This window comes from Manis javanica, chromosome 8, assembly GCF_040802235.1.
Source record: "Manis javanica isolate MJ-LG chromosome 8, MJ_LKY, whole genome shotgun sequence".
Lineage (NCBI taxonomy): Eukaryota > Metazoa > Chordata > Mammalia > Pholidota > Manidae > Manis > Manis javanica.
Window position 1 is genome coordinate 84,830,481 of NC_133163.1, and position 27,299 is coordinate 84,857,779.

At 37.7% G+C, this 27,299-nt stretch overlaps 1 protein-coding gene across 5 annotated transcripts in view; it reads left to right on the forward strand.

Annotated features, from left to right (window-relative positions):
- Nucleotides 1-27,299, forward strand: part of FMN1 (formin 1) — a 410,926-nt gene that overhangs the window by 239,350 nt on the left and 144,277 nt on the right. For all 5 annotated transcript variants that reach the window (XM_073211578.1, XM_017655899.3, XM_073211579.1 and 2 more), the window contains one exon: nucleotides 22,734-22,821. In XM_073211578.1, the coding sequence (XP_073067679.1) occupies nucleotides 22,734-22,821 (88 nt within the window). The remainder of the gene's footprint in view (nucleotides 1-22,733; nucleotides 22,822-27,299) is intronic.

The following is a 27,299-nucleotide window of genomic DNA, read 5'->3' on the forward strand; positions in this document are numbered from 1 at the left end:
ATGTGCAGCTTCCTTAGTTTATAACAAGCACAAAGACTAACTTTTAAACTTTGCTTTCCAGTGGTTATTGCACTCATATTGATTCTGAAGATTTTGGATCCTCTACTCTGGGTGTGGTTCTCTTCCTCCCTGTCCAATTCAGGAACATAAATGTTACTTACAACACTGGGATAAGATACATTAATTAACAAATAAAGATATATTTAAAATGGAGCCAACTGAAAGCCACACTGCTTTAGCTGGGGCTCATTATAAATAGTTCACTCTGTACTATAATCATCCTACTGATGGAAAAAATGAGACATTGAGATGGTTGCTTAGAGAAGAATGTGATTCAGAATGTAGCAGCAAAATGCATAAAGCATACGATGTTTAGAATGACTTAGTAAGGCACTGGAGAAACTGGGCCGTGCGGTGTTTTTATGCTGTGCACCACATAAACGCCTGGGGAGCAGAGCTGTCTGAACAGTCCAGTCCTCGAGGTCACTGCCATTTGATTGCTGTCAAAGGAAGGGATGAGCCCCTGAGGCAGGTACATGGAGAAGGATATAAGACTTGCAGACCAGCACAGGGAGTTCACACCTATCATCTAAGAGCATGATGTTTGCCCCAGAGCCACCAGGAAGCCGGTGGCCAGGCCTGAACTCCGGGTCTCTGACCAGCCACTCCCTGCAACACCCCAGGGCATGGAGAGACACATGTGTAACTGTGAAAGGTGGTAGTGTACTGGTTCAACAGGGGTTTCTGGAAAGCACACAGGCCCAGCTTTTTCTTTTTGAGTTGTCACTTTATTTGTAAGGCAAGTCCCTCTGTGTTGCTAAGGCTCCTATGTATAGTTCCCTCATTTGTAAAGTGGGAATAATAGTACCTATTTCAAGGGATGATTATGAGAGTTAAAATGATCTACATGTTTAGCTTGGTGCATGACACATAGTGTTTGCTGTTGCTACCATACTCTCACCACTACTATCATTACTGTCGGAATAAGAAGAGTGAAAAATCCTCTAGTCTCACTGCTAAAGGAGAACAAAAGGTTCGATTCCAACCAGGAGCCTCATTTCTCATGCAGTGATGGCTCCTGGGCCTCCAGATTGTACCTGCAGTCTGCTTCACCCTATCATTTCTTCATGTGTGTCCCACTGGAACACAATTATGTAATTAAAGCAAATGAATTTAAGCTAGATACTCAGAGATGAAGGAGACAACCATGTGATAAAACAAAAAGATGATAAAATTTGTCTCCATTTTCTAGTATTATTTGACTTGGTACTCTGTGTTTATGGTACAATTTTAAGAGTGCTGGCTGTTGAAATACAGCATAAGGTGGCCTCCTTAAATCCTTTTGCAATAAGGTGAGCTATAAATACATATAAACATGTCTATAATTGCTGATTCAAATGATGTAACTCAAAGTATTATGTTTTAGGTTCTTTTCTATAGTAACCATTAAAGAGACTGAATTAACTGTTAAGACTTTATTAATTTTTGTCAACATATACTACATGGGTACAATTTTAAAAGCTAAGCAGTATTAAAAGACTAAAAAATGCAAAGATCCTGCAAATCTCAACAAATTTTAAGCAATTTTTTATACAGACCACATCCTCTGATCAAAATGAAATTAAGTTATAAATCATATATCAATAATGAAAAGATAGCTTAAATATGTCAATGACAAAAATCTCTGCCATTTTAAATTTACATTCATACTGTAATTAATTCATAGATCAAGAAATAAATTATAATGGGATTTCAGAAAACACTTATAACTCAAATAGAAATACTGGTTATCAATACTCATAGGCCATAGCTAAAATGTATGGTCATGTGTGTTTATAGTAGAAAAAGATAGGTAAAAGATAAACTTCTAAAATTAATAGTTAGAAAAGGAAAACCCAAAGAAATTAGAAAGAAATATTAGGTTGAACTACAAGAAAAAACATTTTTGCAGGTCAAATGTAATCAAATGTTTACAACAACTTAGTATGGTTCAACCTAATGCATTTTAAAAGATAAGAATGGAAATCCAGAGGAAATTTTAAAATGCAATGCAGAAGATCAATAAAGTATAAAATCTGTTCTTTGAAACAGCCATAAAATGCATAAATGTTTGGCAAGATTGAGCAAAGCAACCTAAAAATATTAAGAAATCAAAAGTGAATGAAACTATATGCAATAGAAATGTAGAAGAGAATACCAGGAGCAAAGTATTGCCAGTAAATGGAAATATCATGAAGTAAACAACTTCCTAGAAAAACATAAATGACCAGAACGGGTCAAGAAGAAGTTGAACATCAGAATATCCTATAAATATTAGGGAAATTGGGTCAGTAGTTTATTCCCACAAAGAAAGTACCAGGCCGAGATGGTTTTATTATACCAAACATTTCCTTTTTACACAAATTACATTAAATAATAGAAAATGACATTACACTCAAAGCTTGTATATAGTCGTGATGACACTATCATACAAGGACTAGAAGTAAAAAAAAAATTACAGGCCTTTTTCCCTCCAATAGATGTGAAGTATTAGCAAACTAAATCTGGCAATGTTTAAAAAAATTATTGTATTGAAAGCATTTAAGTAGGCCTCAATCAAGGAGGAGAAATATTCCTTTCCTAAATAGCAAAAACCAGTATTATAAAGATGTCAGTTAACTCCAACTTAATTTCTAGTTTCAAGGTTATTCCAATCAAAATCTAAATAGAATTATTTGGAATTTGACAAGCTTATTCTACAATTTTGTATGGAAGAGTAAAGTTTCAAAAAAAACCATACAAAAGCAATCTTAAACATGATCTTTAGTGAGAAAAGCAAGTCACAAAAAGTTACTACATTGGTCTGAAGTTAAAAACACAAAAAGCCAAAGAATTTTGTGGAATCATATACTTGTGGAAAAGCTATTTTTTTTAAAGAAACAAGGGAATAGTAAACAAAAAAATTAGAAAATTTAAAACTCTAATTTAAAAAAAGCAGGTAGGATACTTATCCTACCTCATATCAGGAAGAGTAAAGTAATACATACTAAGGTAGCTATCATATGGTAATAATTGGCACAGAAAAAACAAGTATCAGCAGAAAGCATGGAGGATCCAGAAGGAGATCCATGCATATGTGGAAACGGACATAGGACAAATGTGGTATCTCAGATCAGTGGGTACAACAGATCATTATTTTTTAATCTTAAAAATTGGACTTATATATAGCCATAAGGGAAAAAAGTAGACCTCCCCGTCACATGATGAATAAAAATCAATTCCAGGTGTATCAAGCACATGAGAAGATGTTTAGTTAAAAAAAAAAAAGAATATAGGAGCATATCTTTTAACCTCCCATGAAAGAGATACGAAGAGAATAAATCAAATAAGAAATGTGTACATTAAAATTAAATTACATTGAAGTGAAAACTCTTGCTCATCAAAAGATATGACAAAGAGTGTGAGCCACAAACTTGGAGATATTTTTTTTTGTAACATACATAACTGAAGAATTACTATCCACAATATATGTAGAATTCTTACCAACAATATAATAAAATGGGCACCATCTAATAGATGGGCAAAAGCTATAGCAGGCTTGTCATGTAACGAATGGTCAGTAAACATGAAAAGTTGATCAAGTCAGTGACTAGGAAATGCAGAGATGCCATTTTAGGTCCACCAACTTGGCAAAAATTAAAAAGTATAACTAAAGTATTCGGAGGGTGCAGAGCAGTAGGAACTCTCATTGCTGTAAATGGAAAGGTCAATTGTTCATATACTTGAAAAAATATTTTGGCTCTAGTTCATGTGAACATATATGCTCTCCAATGAAACTTTTGCACATTTGTACCAGGAGGCTCAGATGAGAATGTCTGGAAAAGCTTTGTTTATAATAGCAAAAATTTGACAGTGACATCATCATTAGAGTGGAGGGATAAAGGGAGGTAGAGTCATGTGAACAAATACTACACAGCTTTGAAAAAGAGTCAGTTCCAGCTACATGCATCCACACTGATGATTCTTAAAGATGTCTAGTGAAAAAGGTCACAAAAAAATGATTTTGTTGGTCTGAAGTTCAACTACATGAAACGCCGAAGAGGTTTATGGAATCATACATTTATGGCTAAACTTTTTTTTTTAAGCAAAGGAATAGTAAACACAAAAATAAGAAGAATGCTTCCTTTGGAGGAAAACAAGGAAATAGAGTGAGCTTTGAAAAGTATTAGTGTAAATTGTCAACTTTCTTAAGAAAACAAGGATGTGAGTATATGGCTTAATTTTGTCTTCTTTTCAACTCTACATAAACATACATATACTACATTTTGTATGCTATTTAACAGCTTTTAATTGTTAAAAAAAAAAAAGGCCCTTCTTGCCCCATCCCACTCCTACCTTGCTCCCCAGAGGTTCCAGTGTTCAGCACCCTTAGCTGACTCTCTGGTACGCATTCTGCTATCTATTGCTTCTAAGTTTTAGACAGTTACTATGGACTTCCTATTTGGGTAGACAGGGATTTTTTGTATTTCAGAATTATATTGTAATTTACAAAAGCTCATTTTACTTTTTTTTTAAAGTATATAGTTACCTTTCTGAATTTATAAATTAGTTTCTTTTTCTTTTGCTTACTACTTTCCTTCTGTTTCTTCTTCCAGGTTCTTTTTTAATTTTTTTTTTTTCGGTTTTGACCTCTGTATTTCATGGTAGAGGGTTTCTTCCAATAATTGGTGGCTGGTGCTGCTGTTATATATAAGATTGAGGCATGGTAAGACCTGGATGAAGGCTCAGTGTAAATGGACAGGGTTTGCCTGGTGGTAGGTCTCATGTGGGCAAACAGCTGTAGGCCAGCCATGTCATTTGGGGGGTTCCCAAATGACAAAATCTGTTTGCCTCTGCTCTTAGACCACTCCTTTTTTTTCAGATGGAGTTTCTTCAGGCACCTGACTGGGGGCTGGGGAGTGGGATGTCATAGCCTGACTGCAAGCATTCTGAGAGAGAAACTGAGGAAGGATGTGGAGTTTTGGTAATTACTCCATTCCAGTACAAGACCTCAACCCACCCACTGCTGTGCCTGATGTCCATGAATCCCATGTCTGGTTGAATTTCTCTAGAAACCCTGCTTCCTGATCATGATAGGTGGGATTGTACATCCAGCACCTAATTTTGCCATCTACCAATTTGTAAGCAATCCCCTTACTTTTAGCTCTGCACCTCCCTTGGCCTCCCCAGCACATGATGCCTCTGATTCAAGCATGTCTGAGGTCCTGCCTTCCTCTGCAGACATGTTTGTCCTTCCATCAGTGGGACTGACTTATCACTCCTCCAGCTACTCCAGCCTTCACACTTTGTTTTGAAATTAAACAGGTCTATTAGTTTCACCTGAAATAGATTTTGCATTTCTGATGCTCAGTCTCTTAATTTTTGTTTTGATTTTATAGGAGAAAAGGAAGTGAAAAGGCCTTCACTTTGCTACCCTACAACTCAAAAGTAGTCTCAGTTTTCAGATCTTAGAGGCAACCTTGTTGCAACATGACCAATGAGACATGTACATCTTTGCCAAAAAGAGAGATATTTCAAGGGAAATGTCACAGGACTAGTAGTCAGACACCTTGGTGACTTGGGACAAAATCCTACCATGTGTTTACTGCACTTGTATTATCAGGAGGTATGTGTTCATGTGAGAAGACCCAGGGTGTGGACATTCGTTCTAGGCAGGATGGATGTAGGGGCATGCTCTTCATGGATGGTGGTGAGTTAATATTTTGGATTACTATGTTATTCCTTTTACGTGAACGACTGAAGGATAGAATGTGATGTGTGCTCACTTTCCGTGACAGATGTCCTGTCAGAGTCAGGTGGATGGTCAACACTAATTATAGCAGAAATATTCTGGGTTATACACCATAAACCTGAACAGAATCTTGTAGCAATGTAAAAATATACCTGTATAGTGTTCTTTCACCTTTCCTTCTTACTGACTTTTCCTGGAATCATCACTTTATGTTTATGGAAGGAACTCACCGAGGCTACTCAGAGCAGTATGGTACTTATGTCACTTGTTGCTACCCAGAAAGTTAACAGAGTGAAACGACTCTGGTTATAAATGGTGTACATTACAACAGTGGCTGCAGAGGAGGACTGTGCAAGGTTGCTCTAAGTGTCCATAAGAAGAAAAAGTAACGTAGCTGTAGGTATCCTTAAAGAAGGAAGTATTTCACTTTGAGTTTTGTGACAGATTTTGCTGTCTTGTGGCTTGAGGCCCTGAAGCCAGGAGTGCCCTCTGTCACTAGCTCCTCACCTTCTGAGCAGGAGTGGGAAAGAGCCAGGTAATTTGCATTATAGTATACTCTAAATCAAAGGCCATCCATCATTTCTGATATCTTGAATGCAATGATTATCATATCAAAGACATACGATGACATTGAAGATAATAACTTTTCTGTTGCCCATTATCTCTAACCAGCTTGGAGTAATTATTAGCATGTGTCCTTTCCAAAAGTCCAACACTCTAAGTTTTGGAGAGAAAAGCCCTATTTGAGCCACCATATAAGAATACATATGAGACTGTTCAAATATCTTAATATTAAATGAGAAATTGTATAGCTATGACAGGAAGACCAAAGGTCTCACAAACTTTGCTGTTTAGAATCCACGGAGAGGGACAATATGGCCCTCTGTGTACCCAGGAAGGGCCTTATGTGAGAAAGTCCTCCTCCTTGACTGAGCATACAGCTTTAAGAGAGGACCCCATGAAACTGAGAGAGAAGAAAGGGTCACATTTACAGCTAGTTAGCAAAAAAATCCTTCGGGAATCAGGGATTTTATAAATATACATACATATATACCAGGCACTATACTAAGTGCTGGTGACAGTGAACAAAATAATACATTTTTCTGGGATCACCTGGCTACTCAAAGTGTGGTCTACAGACCAACAGCATAAGTATCACCTGGTATCTTATTAGAAACATAAGAATCTCAGGCCCTGTATTAGCTTCCTAAAGCTGCTTCAATGAGCTAGGTGACCCAAAACAAGAATGCATTGCCTCACAGTTCTGGAGTCTAGAAGTCTGAAACCAAGGTATTGGCAGGGCCATGCTTCCTCTGAAACTGGTAGGAATCCTTCTTCCCCTTGTCCCATTGCCTGGTGGGTTGCTGGTCATCTTTGGCATTCCTTAGCCTGCAGCTGCACAATTCCCACCTCTGCTGTTATCTGGCATTCCCCCTCTGTGTGTCTGTCTTCGCATGGCCATGTTCTTACAAGAATACTAGTCATAGTGCATTAGGGGCCCATCTGACTCCAGTATGACCTCATCTTTATTAATTACATCTGCAATGGCCCTTTTTTGAATAAGGTCACATTCTGAGGTCCTGGTTCAATACGTCTTTTTTAGAGGGAATATAATTCAGTCCAACACAGGTTCCATTCCATTCCTAGTGAATGAGAATCTGTTTTTTAATGTGGTCACTGGTAATTCAAGGGTACCTCAAACTTCTAGGGGATATCCTGCAAATATTTCATTGCCTTATACTCTAGATACCTTTCTAGTGCCTCTACCAAACTTCTCTAGGGGCTTTGTCTACAGTAGGTAGAAGTATGATGGATGGAGATGTTTCGATACAATTTATGAATAACCAAGAGAAAGCATTCACTTTTCTGTGCTTGGTCCGGTAGGGTGAGGAGTGTGAGAGAAGGAACATTTACTCTCCCAGTCTTTGATAGCCATGAGGATTGGTTGTTGGGACAGAAATTTAAAGTAGGATTATAATATAGAAATTTAAAACAAAACTAAGAACCAGTACAACATGATCAGATGTTCTGTGGCATCATGCCTCTGGTGAACCACTGTACTAAAATAGAAGAAATAAATTTTTGACCCTAAAGTTACAGGTTGAATTACATATATGGAATAAATTCCTGGGCTTGGGAGAATTTGCTCCATGATAGTTGGAGGCTTCAGAAGGGATGGAATTGATTTTTTCTAGGTTATCCTGATGTTATTAACAACTGTCCCAAAGTTAGTCCCTATTTTCTCTCACTTTCTGACCACCATAGTTTAGCATTCATACCATTAGTTTGAAAGGCCAAGTCTTGGACAGTTGGGCCTGTGTTTTATTTTAGCTTTATGTGTTACTAGAGGTCAGATTTTTTCATAGTCTTTTGGTTTTTTTCATTTTCTCTCAGCTATGTAGCCCTCTATCCAGTTGCTTCTCACCAGGTTAGTGGTCAGTTTAGAATTGTTGCCTGCTCATTACAGCAGATACATTTTAAGGGACCTTGAGATCTAAAAAATAATAGGATGACATTTCCCATCATCACCTTTGTGTGACAGTAGCTTTGGTCCTATCTGAAGACAGGCAGTGAATGCAGTGATATCTCACCTAGGTCCCTGATCAGTGGGAAAACGCATGTGATTTTTGTTGAGGAGTTTGTTTTCGACATGACACAAAAACTCTAAAACCATCAGAATTATCTCCTGCCTGTATCCCCTCCCCCCTCTGTCCCATGGTCCCCTCCACTCCCTGCCCAGGTGCAGCCTTCACCTGATGTGGCTTTCTCTCCATTGCTTTTTGAACAAAATTTGCTAGCCTGAAAACCAATAAAAAGGTTTTTCTGTCTCATCAGTAAGGGAATGGGATGCCAAATATGTTCTCAGACTCAAGACAGGATGACAATTTGCCTTTTCACATTTCTTGGTGAGGAGCCTAAATCCTTAAAGTAAACTTCATCTGAGCAATTTTATGTGTCCCCAAAAATAAGGCCATGGAAGAGAGTCAAACCTAACAGTTAGGCAGAACAGTGAAGCTTAGTTTTCCTTGAAACATTTAGTGGGACAGATAAGCAGGCTGCATGTGGAAAGCTTATTTTAATGGCATTATGAGGCTGGTTGATGGAGGCCACTCCCCAGAAGCATACCCAGCCACGCTGGCCATCAGCAGCCGGCACTTGTCTGCACCAAGTCAGGTGGCATTTCATAACATGGCACCATGGAGCCGACCAACCTGCTCCTCTGGGTGTGATGCCAAAGGGTGGAAGGGATTGGAACATGGGGGAAGCTGTAAACAAGAAACCTGAGTCAGCATGTATTTTCCTGGGCACACACCAAGGAACACCTGCCAGTTTCCAAGGAAGCACTCGCTCTCTCTGTGGCAGGAGGACAGACGCCAGTAGCTGGATCCTGCTGTTCCGCTCCAGCTGGCCCTGGCTCCTGGCACTGGCTGGGAGGAACAGTTGTTTGCCTGTCCCATCGCCCATCACTGCCTGCTGGAAATGGCAGAGAAGGTACAAGGATAGATCACCCGAGATGTGGAATTGTGTCAGTTGCTCCCTCCCATGATTTTTTGTTTGTTTATTTGGACTATAAGGCCTGCATCCATGGGCTACCTTGTCTCATGGCCTTGTATTACCTTGTGCCACTTAGAATTTCCACTGGGAAATACTCTGTATTCCAAATTCGATTTCTATTACAAAAAGAATTTGCAGTTGGTGGGGGGGTTAAGGTATGTGAATGGGTGACAGTAGTGAGAATAAAAATTGAACCTATGAGTTCCCTGATACATCATTTCTCATCATCCCTGGAAGACACTGCTCTCTAATCCATTCAAAGTTTGGCACTCCTACTAATTTATAATTAGGAGAGGTATCCAGAGTAAATTATGAACTCAGTCATCAGAGCTTGTAGCCTTTATGGCAGGTGCATCGAGTTCTACCTCCCTAACATAGGATTCTAGCTGCCATCCAGCCTAATCCACAAGAATGTCTTCAGATACAAGCAACAGTTGTTGTAAAGGCACCTCCTTCCCTTGGGAAGCCAGAGATTCCAAAATGTAAAAGATGGCTGTTACTAGGATGAGCTGACTTATCATCAGTAGTGCGTGTACATTACTCAGCCTCTCAGTGTCTGTAGTTTTGCCAAGTAGTGGCATTGGGTGAGTGCTGATATGAAACAGGAGCAAAAGATCACCAGGCTAAAGGCACACAAATAGAAATAGCAGTTTGTAGAATTTTGCATCAAGAGTCCAATTGTCTACTTTCTGTGTATTCTCCACTGTGTTGTTCAATCTTCTGAGAGAGGCAAACCATGTACTTGTTTGCTCCATATCATCGAAAGTGTACTGCATAGGGATATTATGTCATGAAAGTAAATATCTCCCCATGTATGTGGATCCTTCATGTGTTTGTTTTTAGTGGGAAGAGGGTGATTTGGCCAAGGAAGACAGCAACTTTTACATGCACTTATTTGTGCCAAGTGCCCAGGAGATGTTCTTTGGTGATAACACAGATGGCTGTGTTTAACTAGCCAAGGTGCCTTTCTCCAGGCTTTGTGATAAAACAGATTTCATTGGAGACTGGCACTGAAAAAGTTCAAATGCAAGGCCTAAGCCAAGAACAGAATGCTTACCTGCTCTGGCAGAGGTTGAACATGTTTGGTGTCTAGCAAAGGTGATAGGAATAGAAATTAATCACCTTCATTTTCAGACAAGGAAGGCTCCCTGGAAGAAGGAGGCTTCTATGATTCTCTTAATTCTGTGGTCGTGCCAAACTCACTTGGCCGAGCATGCTTCCAGCATTCATACCCTATTCAGATCATTTATTTTAATTTTTACTTCTGTCCACATCTGCCAAGCTCAGTCCAAACTGAAGGTATATATGGATTATATGTAGATATGAAAATCCCACTGGACCTGGCAGGAATTCTTTCTCTGCCTGTCTGGCAAGACTTTTCTGGCTGAGTGGTCAGGGTGTGGTTTTTTCAGTATAACAAATCTGTCTTCCCATTTCTGGCCTAATTCTTATTCAAAGAGACAGGTTTTTCTAAAAATCCACATATGTAAGAAATAATAATAATTTGGATACATTGGCCCAAAGTGCAGGAATAGACAGTGTGGGATGTGAGTCTGCCTTTCCCCCCTCTGGAAGGTATGATGAGCGTTCCTTAGGCAATGTAATAGTACGCATGTGTGATGTGCCTTAATCCTCATGTGCGGCAGGGGTCTGGAAAGGCTTTGCCTTAAACTAGCCATGTCTAATAGGGTTTAACACAACCTGTGAATTTGCCCCTGCACAAGGTCAGCTTGTAGGTCAGTGGAATGCTGTACAAATTGCATTCTCCTCCAGATGTAATTATACTGAGGAGAAGGCCATGTGCTGCCAAGTTCAGCTGACTCCAGATAGGACCAAGATAAACTGAGGGCTTGCTAATGTTTCTCAAAAATGGATTTTTAAAGATTTGATATAAAGCATCTCTTGTTTGGAAAAAAAGGACAGTCTTGAGGTTTATGAAGGAGCTTTGTGTAGGGGACGTGAGACCAGCTATTGTCTGCCCTCCCTGGGAGCAGAAAAAACATAGTTTGGAATGGAAGGATGAGGAATTTGAATCAGACATTAAGAGAAATGCTTTGGTGCCAAAAGTTAATTAAAAAAATGATTTTGAGGATTATAACAGATCAAGTAATATACATATGAGGACAAAGCAAAGAAAAATGGGTACTGGAAGTAATCATAGAATAGGAATAGAATGAAAAGTTTTGGTTTTATTTACAGTTAGTTTAGGCAGGACTGTGTTTTATTTGATGATAGAAAATAGCTGTAAATATGTGTGCATTGTATGTTGTAAACTTAATAGTTTCTTAAAGTATGAACTTGCTTCTAAAGTAAGGTCCATCCCTTAATATCTAGGCTTCGGGCCAAGGATAAGCTAGGCAACATTTGTAGTTTTCTTCAATGCTAAGGGTTTAATGATTTGAAAATCTACTCCAAGTGTGATTGAATAAGCAAACTTTTACTCATATTCTCATATTCTCTTATAAATATTTTCTGAAATATATTTCTTGAAGAGCCTGGAGTAGGCAATGTTTTCCATGAACCTACATGAAAAGATGTCACATTGGGAGCTTCAAGGCATAATTCTGCCTACCAGTTTCATATAAACATTAACTTGGCATTCACATTATGAAACTGTGGACTTACAAAGTCAGGAATCCTACCAATGTCCAAAAGCCAAATGTGACGGACTGGCCCCATGGGCTCCTACATGAGGAGGAAAGCCCCTACTTCTGGCTGATCTTAAAACCTTGAAGAACCTTTATCCCATTGGCCATGCAGAAGGAAAAGAGCCCTTTCCAGATGGATAAGTGGTACATAAGCTACAGTGTCACTTGGGGCTTATGGTCTGCAGGGCTTCTCTCTCAATTCCCCTCCATGGAAAGGTTTTCTGAAGGTGAGACCTGGACTTTTGTTTCAGGAAAGATGCACTGAATGTAACACTTTGGAGAATGCTGTACCTGAATCAACCATCTCATTCAAAACTCCCCATTTCAATGAGTCCTAGCATTTTTAGGGATCATATACCTGAGAACAATGAGAAACTTTATGTTAACTGCTCCCTGTAAATAGCACCCTTGTATCAGACTTATTTATATGTTTCTCCTTTTAACTAGTCTTTGAACTCCCATTGAATAAGATGTACTCATTATTCAGATATGTGTTATTTTTCATCTTTACCCCCTTCACAGTACATCACTGTAGGAGTCTGCATATTGTGAGTGTTGTTGAGTTGGACTGACTGCATTTCACCACGGGTGTGACAATGAGTTGGGGCAGCGCTGCAAATCGAAGGCTGCTCTCCTGACTTTTCTCTTAACAGCCGGCCACCAGACTATGATGCTGGTCACTTTCCATAGCTGGCAAAAGAGCTGTGACAGCTCAGCATGCTAAAGCTAAAAGCTAGAGGGAAGGACTGTTGTATTTATAACTTTCATTCTTATTTTTATTTGTATTTCTTAGATTGTTGTATTGCTGGGAACCTTTGACTTGGGCCAGACATAGTTTAAAAGTTGCTAAAATAGCCCCAGGTCATAACAACTGGAATGCTGAAAAAATGGGATACTGCTGATTAATTAAGTTTTGGGATTTAAAATTGGTTAGTTTTAAAAAACGAATTAGTTAAATTTGCTACTATAAGAAGGGCAGACTATTAAATATCTGACAATCTGAGACAAATTCCGATTCTAAAAATTATCCATATAACCATTAACACCAGTCCACACTATTCAGGTAATCGTTATGATCACCAGTCCATACTGTTCAGTAATGCAAATATGGAAGGTGTCAGTGATTGAGTTGGATTTCTTTCAAGCCCAGGATATATTACAGAAGCTAATGGATAGGGGAGAATAAATACTCAATATTAATTTATCATCTTGTCACATTCTTTTCTTCAGAGAGGAATTTTTGAACTTAACCTTACTGGTCTAGAAGTTAGCTTACCAAGACTGCATATAATGCAATAAAAGAAAAACAAGGGAAATTGCTGGTTAATAGAAGCTTCTACATAAATTGGATCTGGTTATTTGAAACATCAGCATGATCCTAGAAAGTCACTTTAAAAACAATGTAAGAATTGTTCATAATGAACTGAGCATCTTTAAAGAAACCTTTGGTCGTATTTTGATTCTTTATGCTCCCTTTTTCTTGTCCACATTCATTCTCTCCATTAGTTTTCTTCACTTTTGTCTTTTTCCCTCCTTTGTGTTTTCATCCTAACTACTCTTCTGTGAAGTCAGGTGCCTCAGATAAAAAGGCAAAAGCCCAGGTACATATCTGGGTAAGGGGTTGTGAGATTTGATCACAAATATCAGAAAGGAGAAGTGGGTTAATTGTGCTCCATTTCTGTAGCCCTTGCTTTAATGCCCTCACCATGAGGTGACCACACTTACTTTATGGGACTTTTGAGCGTGAAGTATTGTTATCACTCTAGAAATCCACAGGGGGCCACTAAAGGAGTAAAAGTTTACAATATTGTGGTGCTCATTGCCCCAGTTCACAGCTGTCCATTTGGACTGGCTCATGTACAGAGGAGCACAGTACGTAATGTTTAGTCACGGGTGCAGGAAAAGTTAGTTCTCTTCTCTTCCCCCTTCTTCCCTTAGAGAATGACCCTCATTCACAGCAATCTCTTTGTAAATCTCTTTCTTCTTGCTATTTATCTGCATCCATATTTAAATTTCTTTAAATGGGAGTCATTTGACAAATGCACATTCAATGAAGGAAACTTTGCTTATTCTGTACTGGTGTTCCCATGACCAGGTTGGCCAAGACGGGCAGATGCTCATAAAATATGGCCAGAGAGCCCACAAAGCACCTCTCTCCCTTTTTGTCCATCTCAGCTCTCAAATTTCCTTTTTCCTCCTTCCTGCCCCCAACACCTTCTCCTCACATCCTGCTCAGCCCAATCTCTAAGCAGGTTCAGAAAGACTTGAATATATACTGAAGTCTTGAACCAGAATCTGTAGCTGACTGACTGTCACTTGGTCTGTTTATTAATCCAATGTGTTGTTCTCCTCCATGTGTTGCCTTTCAGTCATTTTGCATACTGAAATAACATATATTTTAAAATGTATATTCTACTCTTTTTTTTTTAACCTTCCATTCTAGTTTTTTTCCTTGTATTTTGTTTGGTATTATCCTCCACTTCCTAACTTCAAAACATTTTATAATCTACAGTATTCAAAACAATATGGACTACTATAAAGATAGACATACAGACCAGTGGAACAGAATAGAGATCCCAGAAATAAACCCATGCTTATATGGTCAAATGATCTTCCACAAGGGTGCCAAGATTACAAAATGGGGAAAGGATAGACTGTTCAATAAATGGTGTTGAAGAAAAATAATATCCATATGCAAAGGATAAAAATGGACTCATAGCATAAACAAAAATCAACTCAAAATAGATTAAAGACTTAAACATAAAATCTGAAACCATAAAATTTCTAGAACAAAACATAGGGAGAAAAGCTTTTGAAACATTGGTCTTGTTTCCTAGATATGACAGCAAAGCTCAGGCAACAAAAGCAAAAGTAGGCAAGTGGGACCACATCACACTGAAAAGCTTCTGCACAGCAAAGGAAATCATCAACAGAGTGAAAAAGAAAACTATGCAATGAGAGAAAATATTTGTAAATCACTGATCTGATAAGGTGCTAATATCCCAAAATATATGAGCAACTCCTACAATGCAATAAAAAAGAAACTCACTTTAAAATAGGGATAGAAAATGGAATAGATATTTGTTCTAAAGAAAGAAGACATACAAATGGTCAACAGGTATATGAAAAGATGTTAAACATCACTAATCATCAGGGAAATTCACATCAAAATCACAATGAGGTATCACCTCACACCTGTTAAGATGGCCATTTTTGAAAAAATAACCAGCAAAAACACATGTTGGTGAAGATGTTGAAAAATGCAACTCTTGTGCATTATTGGTGGGAATGTAAAATGGTGCAGCCACTGTGGAAAACAGTATGGAGGTTCCTCAAAAAATTAAAAATAGCATTACCACCTGACCCAGCAAACCCACTTCTGGGTATTTATCCAAAAGAATTGAAAGCAGAATCTCAGATTTTACACCCTGTGTTCTTTGCAACAGTATTCACAATGGCCAATAAGCAGAAATAACCTAAATGTCCATCAGTAGATTAATGAGTGAGGACACTGGTGTGTGCATGTTCATGTATATGTATACATATACACATAACAGAATATTATTCAGTCTTAAGAGGGGAATTCTGTCACATGCTAAAACATGGATTAACCTTGAGCACATTATGCTAAGTGAAATCAGCCAGTCACATAAGGAAATACTGCATGATTCCCCTTATCTGCTGTGGCTAACATAGTCAAACTCATAGAAACAAAGTAGAAGCAGAAAGCAGAGAAGTAGTTCTTCAGTGGGTATAAAAGTTTGTCTGTTTGCAGGATGGAAAAATTCTAGAGACCTGTACAATAATGTGCATATATTAACAATATTGTACATTTTAAAATTTGTTAATAGGGAAGATTTTATGTTATGTCTTTTTTTTTAATTACAGTTAAAAAAAAAGCCTTCCAATACATGGGGACAAAAAAAAAAACTATAAAGGCTTACAACATACATCTCTATCCAGTACCCATTGTGTTCCTACCATTTGGTCTGGTTTTGAGAAACCTAATACTATTCCACAATTGAAGAGAGATTACTACATGGAAACTTACAAGTATATATATATATATTTTTTTAAATTTTTTATTAAGGTATGATTGATATACACTCTTATGAAGGTTTCACATGAAAAAACAATGTGGTTACTACATTTACCCATATTATCAAGTCCCCACCCATACCCCAATGCAGTCACTGTCTGTCAGTGCAGCAAGATGCCACCGATTCACTATGTGCCTTTTCTGTGCTACACTGTTCTCCTCATGATTCCCCCACACTGTGTGTACTAAACATAATACCCCTCAATCCCCTTCTCCTTCCCTCCCCACCTGCCCTCCCACTCCCCTCCCCTTTGGTAACCACTAGTCCATTCTTGGAGTCTCTGAGTCTGCTGCCATTTTGTTCCTTCAGTTTTGCTTCATTGTTATACTCCACAAATGAGGGAAATCATTTGGCATTTGTCTTTCTCCGCCTGGCCTATTTCACTGAGCATAATGTCTTCCAGCTCCATTCATGTTGTTGCAAATGGTAGGATTTGTTTCTTTCTTATGAATGAATAATATTCCATTGTGTATATGTACCACATCTTCTTTATCCATTCATCTACTGATAGACACTTAGGTTTTTTCCATATCTTGGCTATTGTAGAAAGTGCTGCAATAAACATAGGGATGCATATGCCTTTCTGAATCTGAGAAGTTGTATGCTTTGGGTAAATTCCAAGGAGTGGGATTCCTGGGTCAAATGGTATTTCTAATTTTAGTTTTTTGAGGAACTTCCATACTGCTTTTCCACAATGGTTGAACTAGCTTACATTCCCACCAGGAGTGTAGGAGGGCTCCCCTTTGTCTGCATCCTCACCAGCATTTGTTGTTCTTAGTCTTTTCAATGCTGGCCATCCTTCCTGGTGTGAGGTGATATCTCATTGTGGTTTTAATTTGCATTTCCCTGATGATTAGAGCATCTTTTCATGTGTCTGTTGGCCATGTGAATTTCTTCTTTGGAGAAGTGTCTCTTCATATCCTCTGCCCATTTGTTAATTGGGTTATTTGCTTTTTGGGTGTTGAGGCGTATAAGTTCTTTATATATTTTGGATGTTAACCCCTTGTCAGATATGTCATTTACAAATATATTCTCCCATATTGTAGGATGCCTTTTTGTTCTGTTGATGGTGTCCTTTGCCATACAGAAACTTTTTAGTTTGATGCAGTCCCATGTGTTCATTTTTGCTTTTGTTTCCCTTGCTTGAGGAGATGCGTTCAGGAAGAAGTTGCTCATGCTTATATTCAGGAAATGTTTACCTATGTTGTCTTCCTAGAGTTTTATGGTTTCATGACTTACATTCAAGTCTTTAATCCATTTTTTGAGTTTACTTGTATGTATGGGGTTAAACAATAATCCAGTTTCATTCTCTTGCATGTAGCTGTCCACTTTTGCCAACACCAGCTGTTGAAGAGGCTGTCATTTCCCCACTGTATGTTCATGGCTCCTTTATCATATACTAATTGACCATATATGGTTGGGTTTATAACAGGGCTCTCTAGTCTGTTCCATTGGTCTATGGGTCTGTTCTTGTGCCAGTACCAAATTGTCTTGATTACTATAGCTTTGTAGTAGAGCTTAAAGTTGGGGAGCATAATCCCCCCAGATTTATTCTTCCTTCTCAGGATTGCTTTGGCTATTCGAGGACTTTTGTGGTTCCATAAGAATTTCAGGATGATTTTCCCTAGTTTGTTGAAGAATGCTGTTGGTATTTTGATAGGAATTGCATAGAATCTGTAGATTGCTTTAGCAGGGTGGCCATTTTGACAATATTAATTCTTCCTATCCATGAGCATGGGATGTGTTTCTATTTATTGGTATCTTCTTTAATTTCTCTCATGAGTGTCTTGTAGTTTTCAGAGTATAGGTCTTTCACTTCCTTTGTTAGGTTTATTCCTAGGTATTTTATAGTTTTGATGCAATTATGAATGGAATTGTTTTCCTGATTTCTCTCTGCTAGTTCATCATTAGTGTATAGGAATGCACCAGATTTCTGTGTATTAATTTTGCATCCTGCAACTTTGCTGAATTCCGATATTAGATCTAGTAGTTTTGGAGTGGATTCTTCAGGGTTTTTTATGTACAATATCATGTCATCTGCAAACAGGGACAGTTTAACTTCTTCCTTGCCTATCCAGATGCCTTTTATTTCTTTGTGTTGTCTTATTGCTGTGGCTTTGTAGTAGAGCTTGAAGTAATGGCTAGGACCTCCAGTACTATGTTGAATAGAAGTGGGGAGAGTGGGCATCCTTGTCTTGTTCTCGATCTTAAAGGAAAAGCTTTCAGCTTCTCACTGTTAAGTATAATGTTGGCTGTGGATTTGTCACATATGGCCTTTATTATGTTGAGGTACTTGCCCTCTATACCCATTTTGTTGAGAGTTTTTTTATCATGAATGGATGTTGCATTTTGTCAAATGCTTTTTCAGCATCTACAGAGATGATTGCGTGGTTTTTGTCCTTCTCTTTGTTGATGAAGTGGATGATGTTGATGGACTTTCAAATATTATACCATCCTTGCATCCCTGAAATAAATACTACTTGATCATGATGGATGATCTTTTTGATGTATTTTTGAATTCAGTTTGCTAATATTTTGTTGAGTATTTTTGCATCTATGCTCATGAGGGATATTGGTCTGTAGTTTTCTTTTTTTGTGGTGTCTTTGCCTGGTTTTGGTATTAGAGTGATGCTGGCCTCATAGAATGAGTTTTCCTCCTCTTCTATTTTTTGGAAAACTTTAAGGAGAATAGGTATTAAGTCTTCACTAAATGTTTGATAAAATTAAGCAGTGTAGCCATCTGGTCCAAGGGTTTTGTTCTTAGATAGTTTTTTGATTACTGGTTCAGTTTCGTTGCTGGTAATTTGTCTGTTCAGATTTTCTGTTTCTTTCTTGGTCAGCCTTACAAGTATATTTTTAAAAGTATAGTCAGAAGTAGTGAATTTGACACAAACAGGAAAGAGAATATAAATGCTCTGCCTTTATATTATATTATATACTTTACCACTGCCTACCTACTTTTTAGTAGGCAACGCCACATTTCAGAGAACTCTTAAGGTTTCAGTCCAGTAAAAGTAATAAACTCTCTTTTCAAACACCTGCCATGCCAAATCATTAGACAGAATTACAAGGATGGATGACTGTGGTCACATCCTTTCCACAGTTTGGCCTGGTTGAAGAAAGAAGTGGGGATGGGTTTGCTTGTTTTTTCCAGTGACAGGCAATCTCAATCTCCATCCCTCCCCTCTCCATTTTCTTGTGATTGCTCACTTGCCTTCTTTTAATTAGCTACTTTTAATTTAAAAACTTGAATTTGAACATTGTCTTTCCCATAGGTAGAATGTGTTGGTTATGAGAACTGTAACTGGATAACTTGGTGAATGTTTATTTCAAGGAATTTCTGCTCCCCTGTTGTGATCTTATCCTAAATTTGATTCCTGTGACTGTCTCCTTGACTTTGATGTTATGTCATGGTGAAGCTTGATTCAGTCACTATCCTGGACATTTAAGAATAAATCTAGTCAATTCCCAAAGCCTTTCTTCTTTTGAAGTTGCTTTGCAGTTAATTCAGGTGATAGTTTTACTTGCTTTTAGGATCCTTTCAGCAATTTTACATCAGACCGGATGATACATTAATGGATATATACAGAACATTCCATCCCAAAACAGCAGAATACACATCCATCTCAAACACATGGAACATTGTCCAGAATGGATTGCATGTTAGGCCACAAAACAAGTCTCAATAAATTTAAGACATTGAAATCATATCAAGTATCTTTTGCAACCAATGGTGTGAAACTAGATATCAGTTACAGAAAAAAAAATGGGAAAATCATGAAATGTGTGGAGATTAAACAACATGCTACTGAACAATCAGTCGCTCAGTGAAGAAATCAAAGGAGAAATTTTAAAAAGTACCTTGAGACAAATGAAAATGGGAAATACAACATACCAAGATTTTTGGGGTATGGGAAAAACAGTACTAGGAGGAAAGAATATAGTGAAAGAGGGACCACCTCAAGAAACAAGAAAAATCTCAAACAATCTAGCTTCGTACCTAATGGAACTAGAAAAACAGTAAATGAAGTCCACAGTTAGTAGGAGGAAGGAAATGACAAAGATCATAGTGGAAATAAATGAAATAGTAACAAACAAGATAATAAAAAAGATAAATGAAACTAAGAGCTGGTTCTTTGAAATGATAAAAATCAACAAACCGTTAGCTAGACTCACCAAGAAAAAAAGGGAAAGGTTTTGAATAAAATTAAAAATAAAAGAGAAATTACCACTGATACCACAGTTATGATAACATAATAAAGACCTTATATGACAAACCCACGCCAGTATCATGCTCAATAGTGAAAAGCTGGAAGTTTTTTCTTTAAAATCAGGAACAAGACAAGGATGCCCACTCTCACCATTTTTATTCAACACAATATTTGATGCTCTAACCAGAGCAATTAGGCAAGAAAATAAAAGACATCCAAATTGGAAAGGAAGAAGTAAAACTGTCAGTATTTGTGGATAACATGATTTTATATGTAGAAAACTCTGAAGACTCCACCCCAAAACTGTTAGAGCTAATAAATAAATTCAATAAAGTTACAGGGTACAAAGTCAGTATAGAGAAATATGTTGCATTTCCATACACTAGTAACAAGCTAGCAGAAAAATTAAGAATACAATCCCCACGTAAAGTTGCATCAGAGAGAATAAAATACCTAGCAATAAATCCAAACAAAGAGGTGAAAGACCTGTGTACTGAAAACTGTTAGCCATTGATGAAAGAAATTGAATACAGAAATAAATGGGAAGATAGTCTGCTGTCATGGATTGGAAGAATTAATATTGTTAAAATGTCCATACTATTCAAAGCAATCCCTATCAAAATTCCAATGACATTTTTAAAATAGAAATGGAGCAGACAATCCTAAACTTTGTACAAAATCATAAAAGATCCTGAATAATCAAAGCAATCTTAAGATAGAGAAAGAAAGTCAAAGTGACTTTTTAAATCACTGAGCTCTACAGACTTCATGAGAGCAAGGACTTGATCTGTGTTAGTCACCTCTAAATCTCCATACTCCAGAGCAATGCCAGGCACATGGATGCATAGCAGATATTTATTGAATGAATGAAGGCATGGCTGAATATTTACATTAAACTTATATGGGTTTTCTTAATTTTGCATTGGACTTTTAAAAACCATTTAAATTTATGTTCTCTAAGAAATAGCCAGAAATTGCATTTTTTAAAGAATATATCTGATTATACATAATCTCTTCCTCCTTGGCTTTTGCTTTCATATAAAAAAATTAATTAAAAGACCAAGTTCTTTCTTTATTTCTTCTTAAAATTCTTGAAATTCTGTAGCCTCCCAGAACTTTTTTCTAAGGCTAATATTGAAATTATTAAACACATTAGACTGAAAAGCCAGTGATTGTTCTTTTATTTTGATGAAAGCTTAGTATTTTGTATATTTTAGGTCTAATAAAAGTAGCTATTCTGACCAGGGAAAGGAAATATAAAGGGCTGGAAATAATTGACTTATGATCAATTGGTAGATAGGTAATTAGACAATTTGGACAATTAGAGAATCTTGATTGGAACCAATTCATGTTATCCCTTATTATTAACCAGCAAATAATTCAGCTAGTTTAGTACCAATATAAATGTATATGTTTATTATTATTTAGCCTTGTCTTCACTCTGTTTTGCTAAGTTTATAAATAGCTAGTTGGGAGGGAAAGCACAGCTGTTTAGTTTAGTAAGGTTTGCATGCATTTCCCATTGATTTTTTTGTAACTTACTCGCTGAGACAAAAGATTTTTTTCCCAACTGGCAACTGTGTGATTTCCTATTAGGAACTGATTTGGCTTACTAGGTTTAGAGAAACACAAACTATTCCCATGGAATAGTCATAAAGATTGAATTCATTAATTGGCAATGAGCTATTTGGTGTTTCTAAAAAGACTGTGAAGTTTTGATACACACATATATTCTTATAAAAGAACAGTCAAAAATTAAAGTTTTATGTACAAAGTATTGTGTTATTTATATTAATAACAGCACAAATACAAAGCAACTTAACTCTCCAAATTTGGGAAAATTTTTATTTAAATAATCTACATCAAGAACTATATTAAGCGCTTCACATATGCCATTAGATTTCTAGAATAAATGTCCAAAGTAAGTACAGTCAGCCCTACTTTATGATCAAGAAGCTGAATCCCTAGAGGTTAAGTCATTTTTCCAAGGCCATAGCCCTGGTAAACAGCTGAGTCAGGGTCACAGTGATCTTTCCCTTAAACCACTGGACAGATGAGGACACGGCCAAGCAGACCGGAGGCCATAATGTGGCTTAAGAAGCAGCAACATGGAAACATGCCAGTGGAAAGTGGGACAGTGGGATATAAAATTGCCACATGTGTTGCCATTACAACTTACTTAACTGTTTGAATAAAAAGATCAGAGTGAAATATTGTAAAGATGTTAGTGCTTGTATTAGACTGGTGGGATTTGGGGTAGTTTTCCTTTATGTCTAAAATATTTGTAGTTGTGGATAAGTTACTTTCAAGTTAAACTATTGTTAAAGAAGAGTGACTAGCATCATTTTGGTGGCCAATCAGAATACCTAAAAATCATAATGTTTTTGGTATGCTTCTGAAAGACTGCATGATTATTTAAGCTTGTATTAATTTTGTTTTTAAAATTCAGATCATCAAGTTACTGGATGGAAAACGATCTCAAACTGTGGGAATCTTGATATCAAGTCTGCATTTAGAGATGAAAGATATCCAGCAGGGTAAGTCTTGTCTATCATTTCCACCTCTCCCCCTCACCAACTTTTAAATTTTTAGCATTTCATTGTGAAACATTTCAAATATACAAAAAGTTAGAATGTCACAGTAAATTCCATGTACCCAATACCCACTGGAAAACCATCAACTCACTCTTGTTTCATCTGCAGAACTCTCCCTCTGTCAATGACATTATTATGAAACAAATCTCAGACATTTGATAATTCATCTCTTAAAAATGTTGGTAGCCAATAAAAGATAAGGATACTTTCCACGCATAACTCCAGTGCCATTATCATGTGTTTAAAACATTTATAATAATTCCTCAATGTCATCAAATATGTACTTCCAATTCCCTGACTGTCCATGTAGTCACTAATTTATCCATTTGTTTACACTTAATTTGAACAAAGATCCAAACAAATTTCATGCATTATCTTTGGTGTCTTGCAGGTTTCTTTTAATCTAGAGGTTTGTATCCTCCATCTTTTTTTTTTTTTGTCCTTTGTAATTGATTTTTTTGAAGAGAGCAGATCATTTGTCCTGAGAAGTTTCTCATATTTTAGATTTTGCTGATGTCACTGCCATGATTTTATTTATTATGTTTTTCTGCCCCGTATGGTTCCTGTAAACTCTGTTTGGTCTAGAGACTTAGTCTGAGTGTGGAAGACTACTTTATAAATGCTATTGTATATTTATCAAGAAGTACATAATTGCCAGTTGGCTCTTTATGATGTTACTTGGCAAAGATCTTTGTCTAGATTCATCATATCATAAGGAGTTTGCAAAATGATGACATATTAATTCCATCATTTCTTCATCATTAGCTGAAATACTAATATGGAGAAACACTTTTCCTTTTGCATCCACTTGGCTATGTCATTGTTTCTGAATCCCTTCTTTTTCTTCAAATGACACTATTTCAACTTGGTTATTTTTGGCTCAATTTGCAATAAGCCATTTAAAGAGAGGAAATTCTACTTGCATATATTTTTCTTAGTCCCTAGAAAAGTAGACCAAGAACCATCTTACCTTTTTAAAATCTGTGTCTTGCATGAAAACAATACTCCCCTTCCTAGTGATCAATTAAATGAAAGTTTTTATTTTGACATACCCCTAATAATATTTTCTGAGTAGTAATACAGTCTTTCATAGAGGATTTCAGTAGAATTTGGCATGGGTTTCACACTGGAAGCACGCTCAAACCACACTGCCCTTCAGATTTTAGTCTGTGTTGCCTCAAACTTATTTCACTCTGGTGTACGACAGGAGACCTCCATAGGTCCCGAACTGAAAGAGTTTCATATGCTACTCTTGCTTTCAAAGGAGCTTCATTAAGGCCTTAAAATTTTGCCTTATTGCAAAGATTAAAAATTCCACATAAAACTAAAAATATCCTAAATTAGATGAGTTACAAAAAAAATAAGCTGTTTTACTCTTTCAGCTTCATAGTAGAACTAAATATATACATGTGCATGGTAAATCTCAGAAAATCTTGCAGTAGTTGATTTGAATTCGGGGCACAGGGCAGCTAAAAAGGTCTATCATTGAAATGAGAAAGGAATTCCTCAGTTACAATGGCAGAGTCTTGTCCTTAACATCATCACTCTTCAGAAGCCTGGTGAAAAGCCAAGTGTGCTTGGTTTCATCACCGCAATGTGTAGCACTGTGAACATGAGTCCTCACCACGACAGCAGCACCTTAGACTTCACTCAGTTCCTTTTTAGGCATGTCCTGCTGCACCATATCAGATTGCCATATGGATAAGAGTCTTTCCAGCTGTGTGATCTTCTCATTACCAATGCAGGACAAGAAACCTTCCCGTGGCACTGCAGCCTTGTTGGACTGAATGTTCATTGTGAGTTGGATAAGAGAATAGTTCGCCCAGACCTTTTCTGGTATTCTGTTCTGGACAAGAGTGTGCTTACATGAATCAGAAGTGAGCCTACACTTTAACATTGTAGCATCCCAGACTTGTAGGACTTGTGGCCACCATGTTCATTCCTTCCCCTGCTTCAAGTTCCTCCATTACCCACCAGAGTCAGCTCCCAAGTTCGAAGTTCTAAAAAACCATCTCTACTCCCTGTCTTCGTCTGGTTATGCATTCCAAATGGATATGGCAATATCACCCAAGCTTAATTTTTCTGTAGATTTGTTTGACTGACACTGGCATCTGAAGGTTGCATAGGAGCCTGAGCTGTGTCAGTTATATTTCATTCTGAGTCTCTGTCTGGTCATGAAAGGAATGTACTTGGCCTTGTGTTGTTATCCTGATGAAAGAACTCCCTGGGCTGATGTTGGCCTAAAACATTTGTTTTAGTGAGGGGGGCTACAGTGGGGTCTAACTGGGACAGGCCAGTTGGAGCAAGGCAGGGTCACAGAGCATGTCAACACTGGTGAAATGACCACAGCTCACAGACTGTTCTTCAGTCTTCTGATCATATATTCTTCTTCATCAGTGCACAGAGACAGATGCAATAACTTGCACTTACCAGATTCACTGGGGACTAATGTATAAACCAAAAAGCTTCTGTATTCACCTAGAGAAAAGAATGTTTTTCTTTCATAACATATTTATCATATGTTCATGGTACCTCCCTATCCCTTTGTCTCTACTTGGCATTATATACTTGTTTATACTGTTTTCCCCCTTGCTGAGATTACAGCTTGGTCACCTTGATAATAGTTTTGGGTATTTCTGTCCAGTCACCTCCCACAGATGTATAATCCAGTTTTTACTGATTCATATCTTAACAAGCAATCTTATTTTCCTCATCTTTGTTGTCCACTAGACACTGCCTGTAATGTATATTCAAGAAGTGGGACTTCGGGGTTCCAGACCTCAAGTTCTTACAGATAACAAGCAGCAGAGCCAGTGGTTGTCCCTTTATGTAATGCTGCATTTCTTTGCTAAGAATTTATCTGTGAATTAAGCATTGTTGACAACTAATTGGGCTAATGTATCATATATGAGTCATTCAATAAATGTTTTTTTGCATTTAATTTGATTAAAAAAAATAGGCCAAACCATTGCCAAATGGAACCACAGTGTCATGTATTCCATTCCAGTGCATTCAGGCAAGACTCCCTTTCCTCCTGCCTGACTGCCTCCCTCCCTGCTTCCCTGTAAATGTCTAGTGAATGCCAGCTCTGTACCAGGCACCATGACTACCACAATGAGTAAGATCCAGACTTTAACATTCTCAAGAGTTCATGGGATGGTAGGAGAGATGTAGAAAGCAGCCCAAGATTATGACAGGATTGCCCATGGAGTAACAGATAGTGGTATCCTGACAACTCCTGTGAAACTTAAGATGCGTCTTAGAGGATGAAATGGTGGTTGCCACACAGGGAAGGAGCTTTTCCAATTGAGGAAAGAAGGCCTGTGTAAAGGAGGCACAGCTAGAGTATATAGCTTACATGTGAATGCAGGTTGTTTCAGGGCATAGGGCTGGAAAGGCAGGGGGCCTCCAGGCCAACAAGAGCCCTGAGGATCATCGCACTCAGTTGGTCATTGTCCCATCATAACAGGGAGACAACGTTTTAGCACAGCGGTGCTGTGATCTGGTTTTGAGTGTGGAAGTATCTCTCGGGCTGTGGAAGGCTGGTTTCCACAGCCTCGTGTGCTCTGGTCACAGCCTGTATCTTCTACTTCTCTTGGCTGTGCTTTCTTGCCCTCACACTACACAATAACCGCAATGGTCCTCTTTGGTTTCTTAAAAAGGCCAAATTCTTTCCTTCTTCTGCATCTTTGAATGTTGGACACATTTTGAATGAACAGACACTGCTCAATCCCTCTGAAATGCTTTTGTTTATAGCCTTTTCTTTTCCAGGTTCCAGCTTAAATGTCACCTCAAAGAGGCCTTTCCAGACCTCCCCTCCTTAATTTGAATTACCCTAAATTAATTCTCTTATTTTATACACAGCAAGAAATATTTACTTGTTCATCTTCTTATGTTTTTGTTTATACTTACCTTCAGAATATAAGCTCCAAGACAGAGATTGCTCACTGCTGTGTCTCTGGCAACTTGTACTATGCCTGGCACCCGGGTGATAATCTTCAGTGTCTGTTGAATGAATAAACAAAAGTAATTCTGAAGGTGGATAAATCTGTTAGAAAGGGATTACAATTGTTGATAATATATGACAAAGGCTGGAAGTAAGGCCATGGCTGTAGAAATATAGAAGAGGAGACCTTGTGCAAGGAGAGAGAATTGCCACAGTTAGCCACATCAGATGCAAGCAGTGATAGGGAAGAAACTTACATGTACATTGGGTTTCTGCCTTCAACAAGAATGTGTATATTGGTGCCAAAAAACATAAACTGGAATGATAGGAGAAAAACCACAGCTAGAAGCAGAAAGTTTTCTGATTCTAAAATCAATTCTCTTGTGGATGATTTGAGTCTGAGATGGCTGGAGACATTTAAGCTAAAGTGCTCAATGAGCGTCTGAAAATTCTAGCCTAATGCTAAGGAGATAGG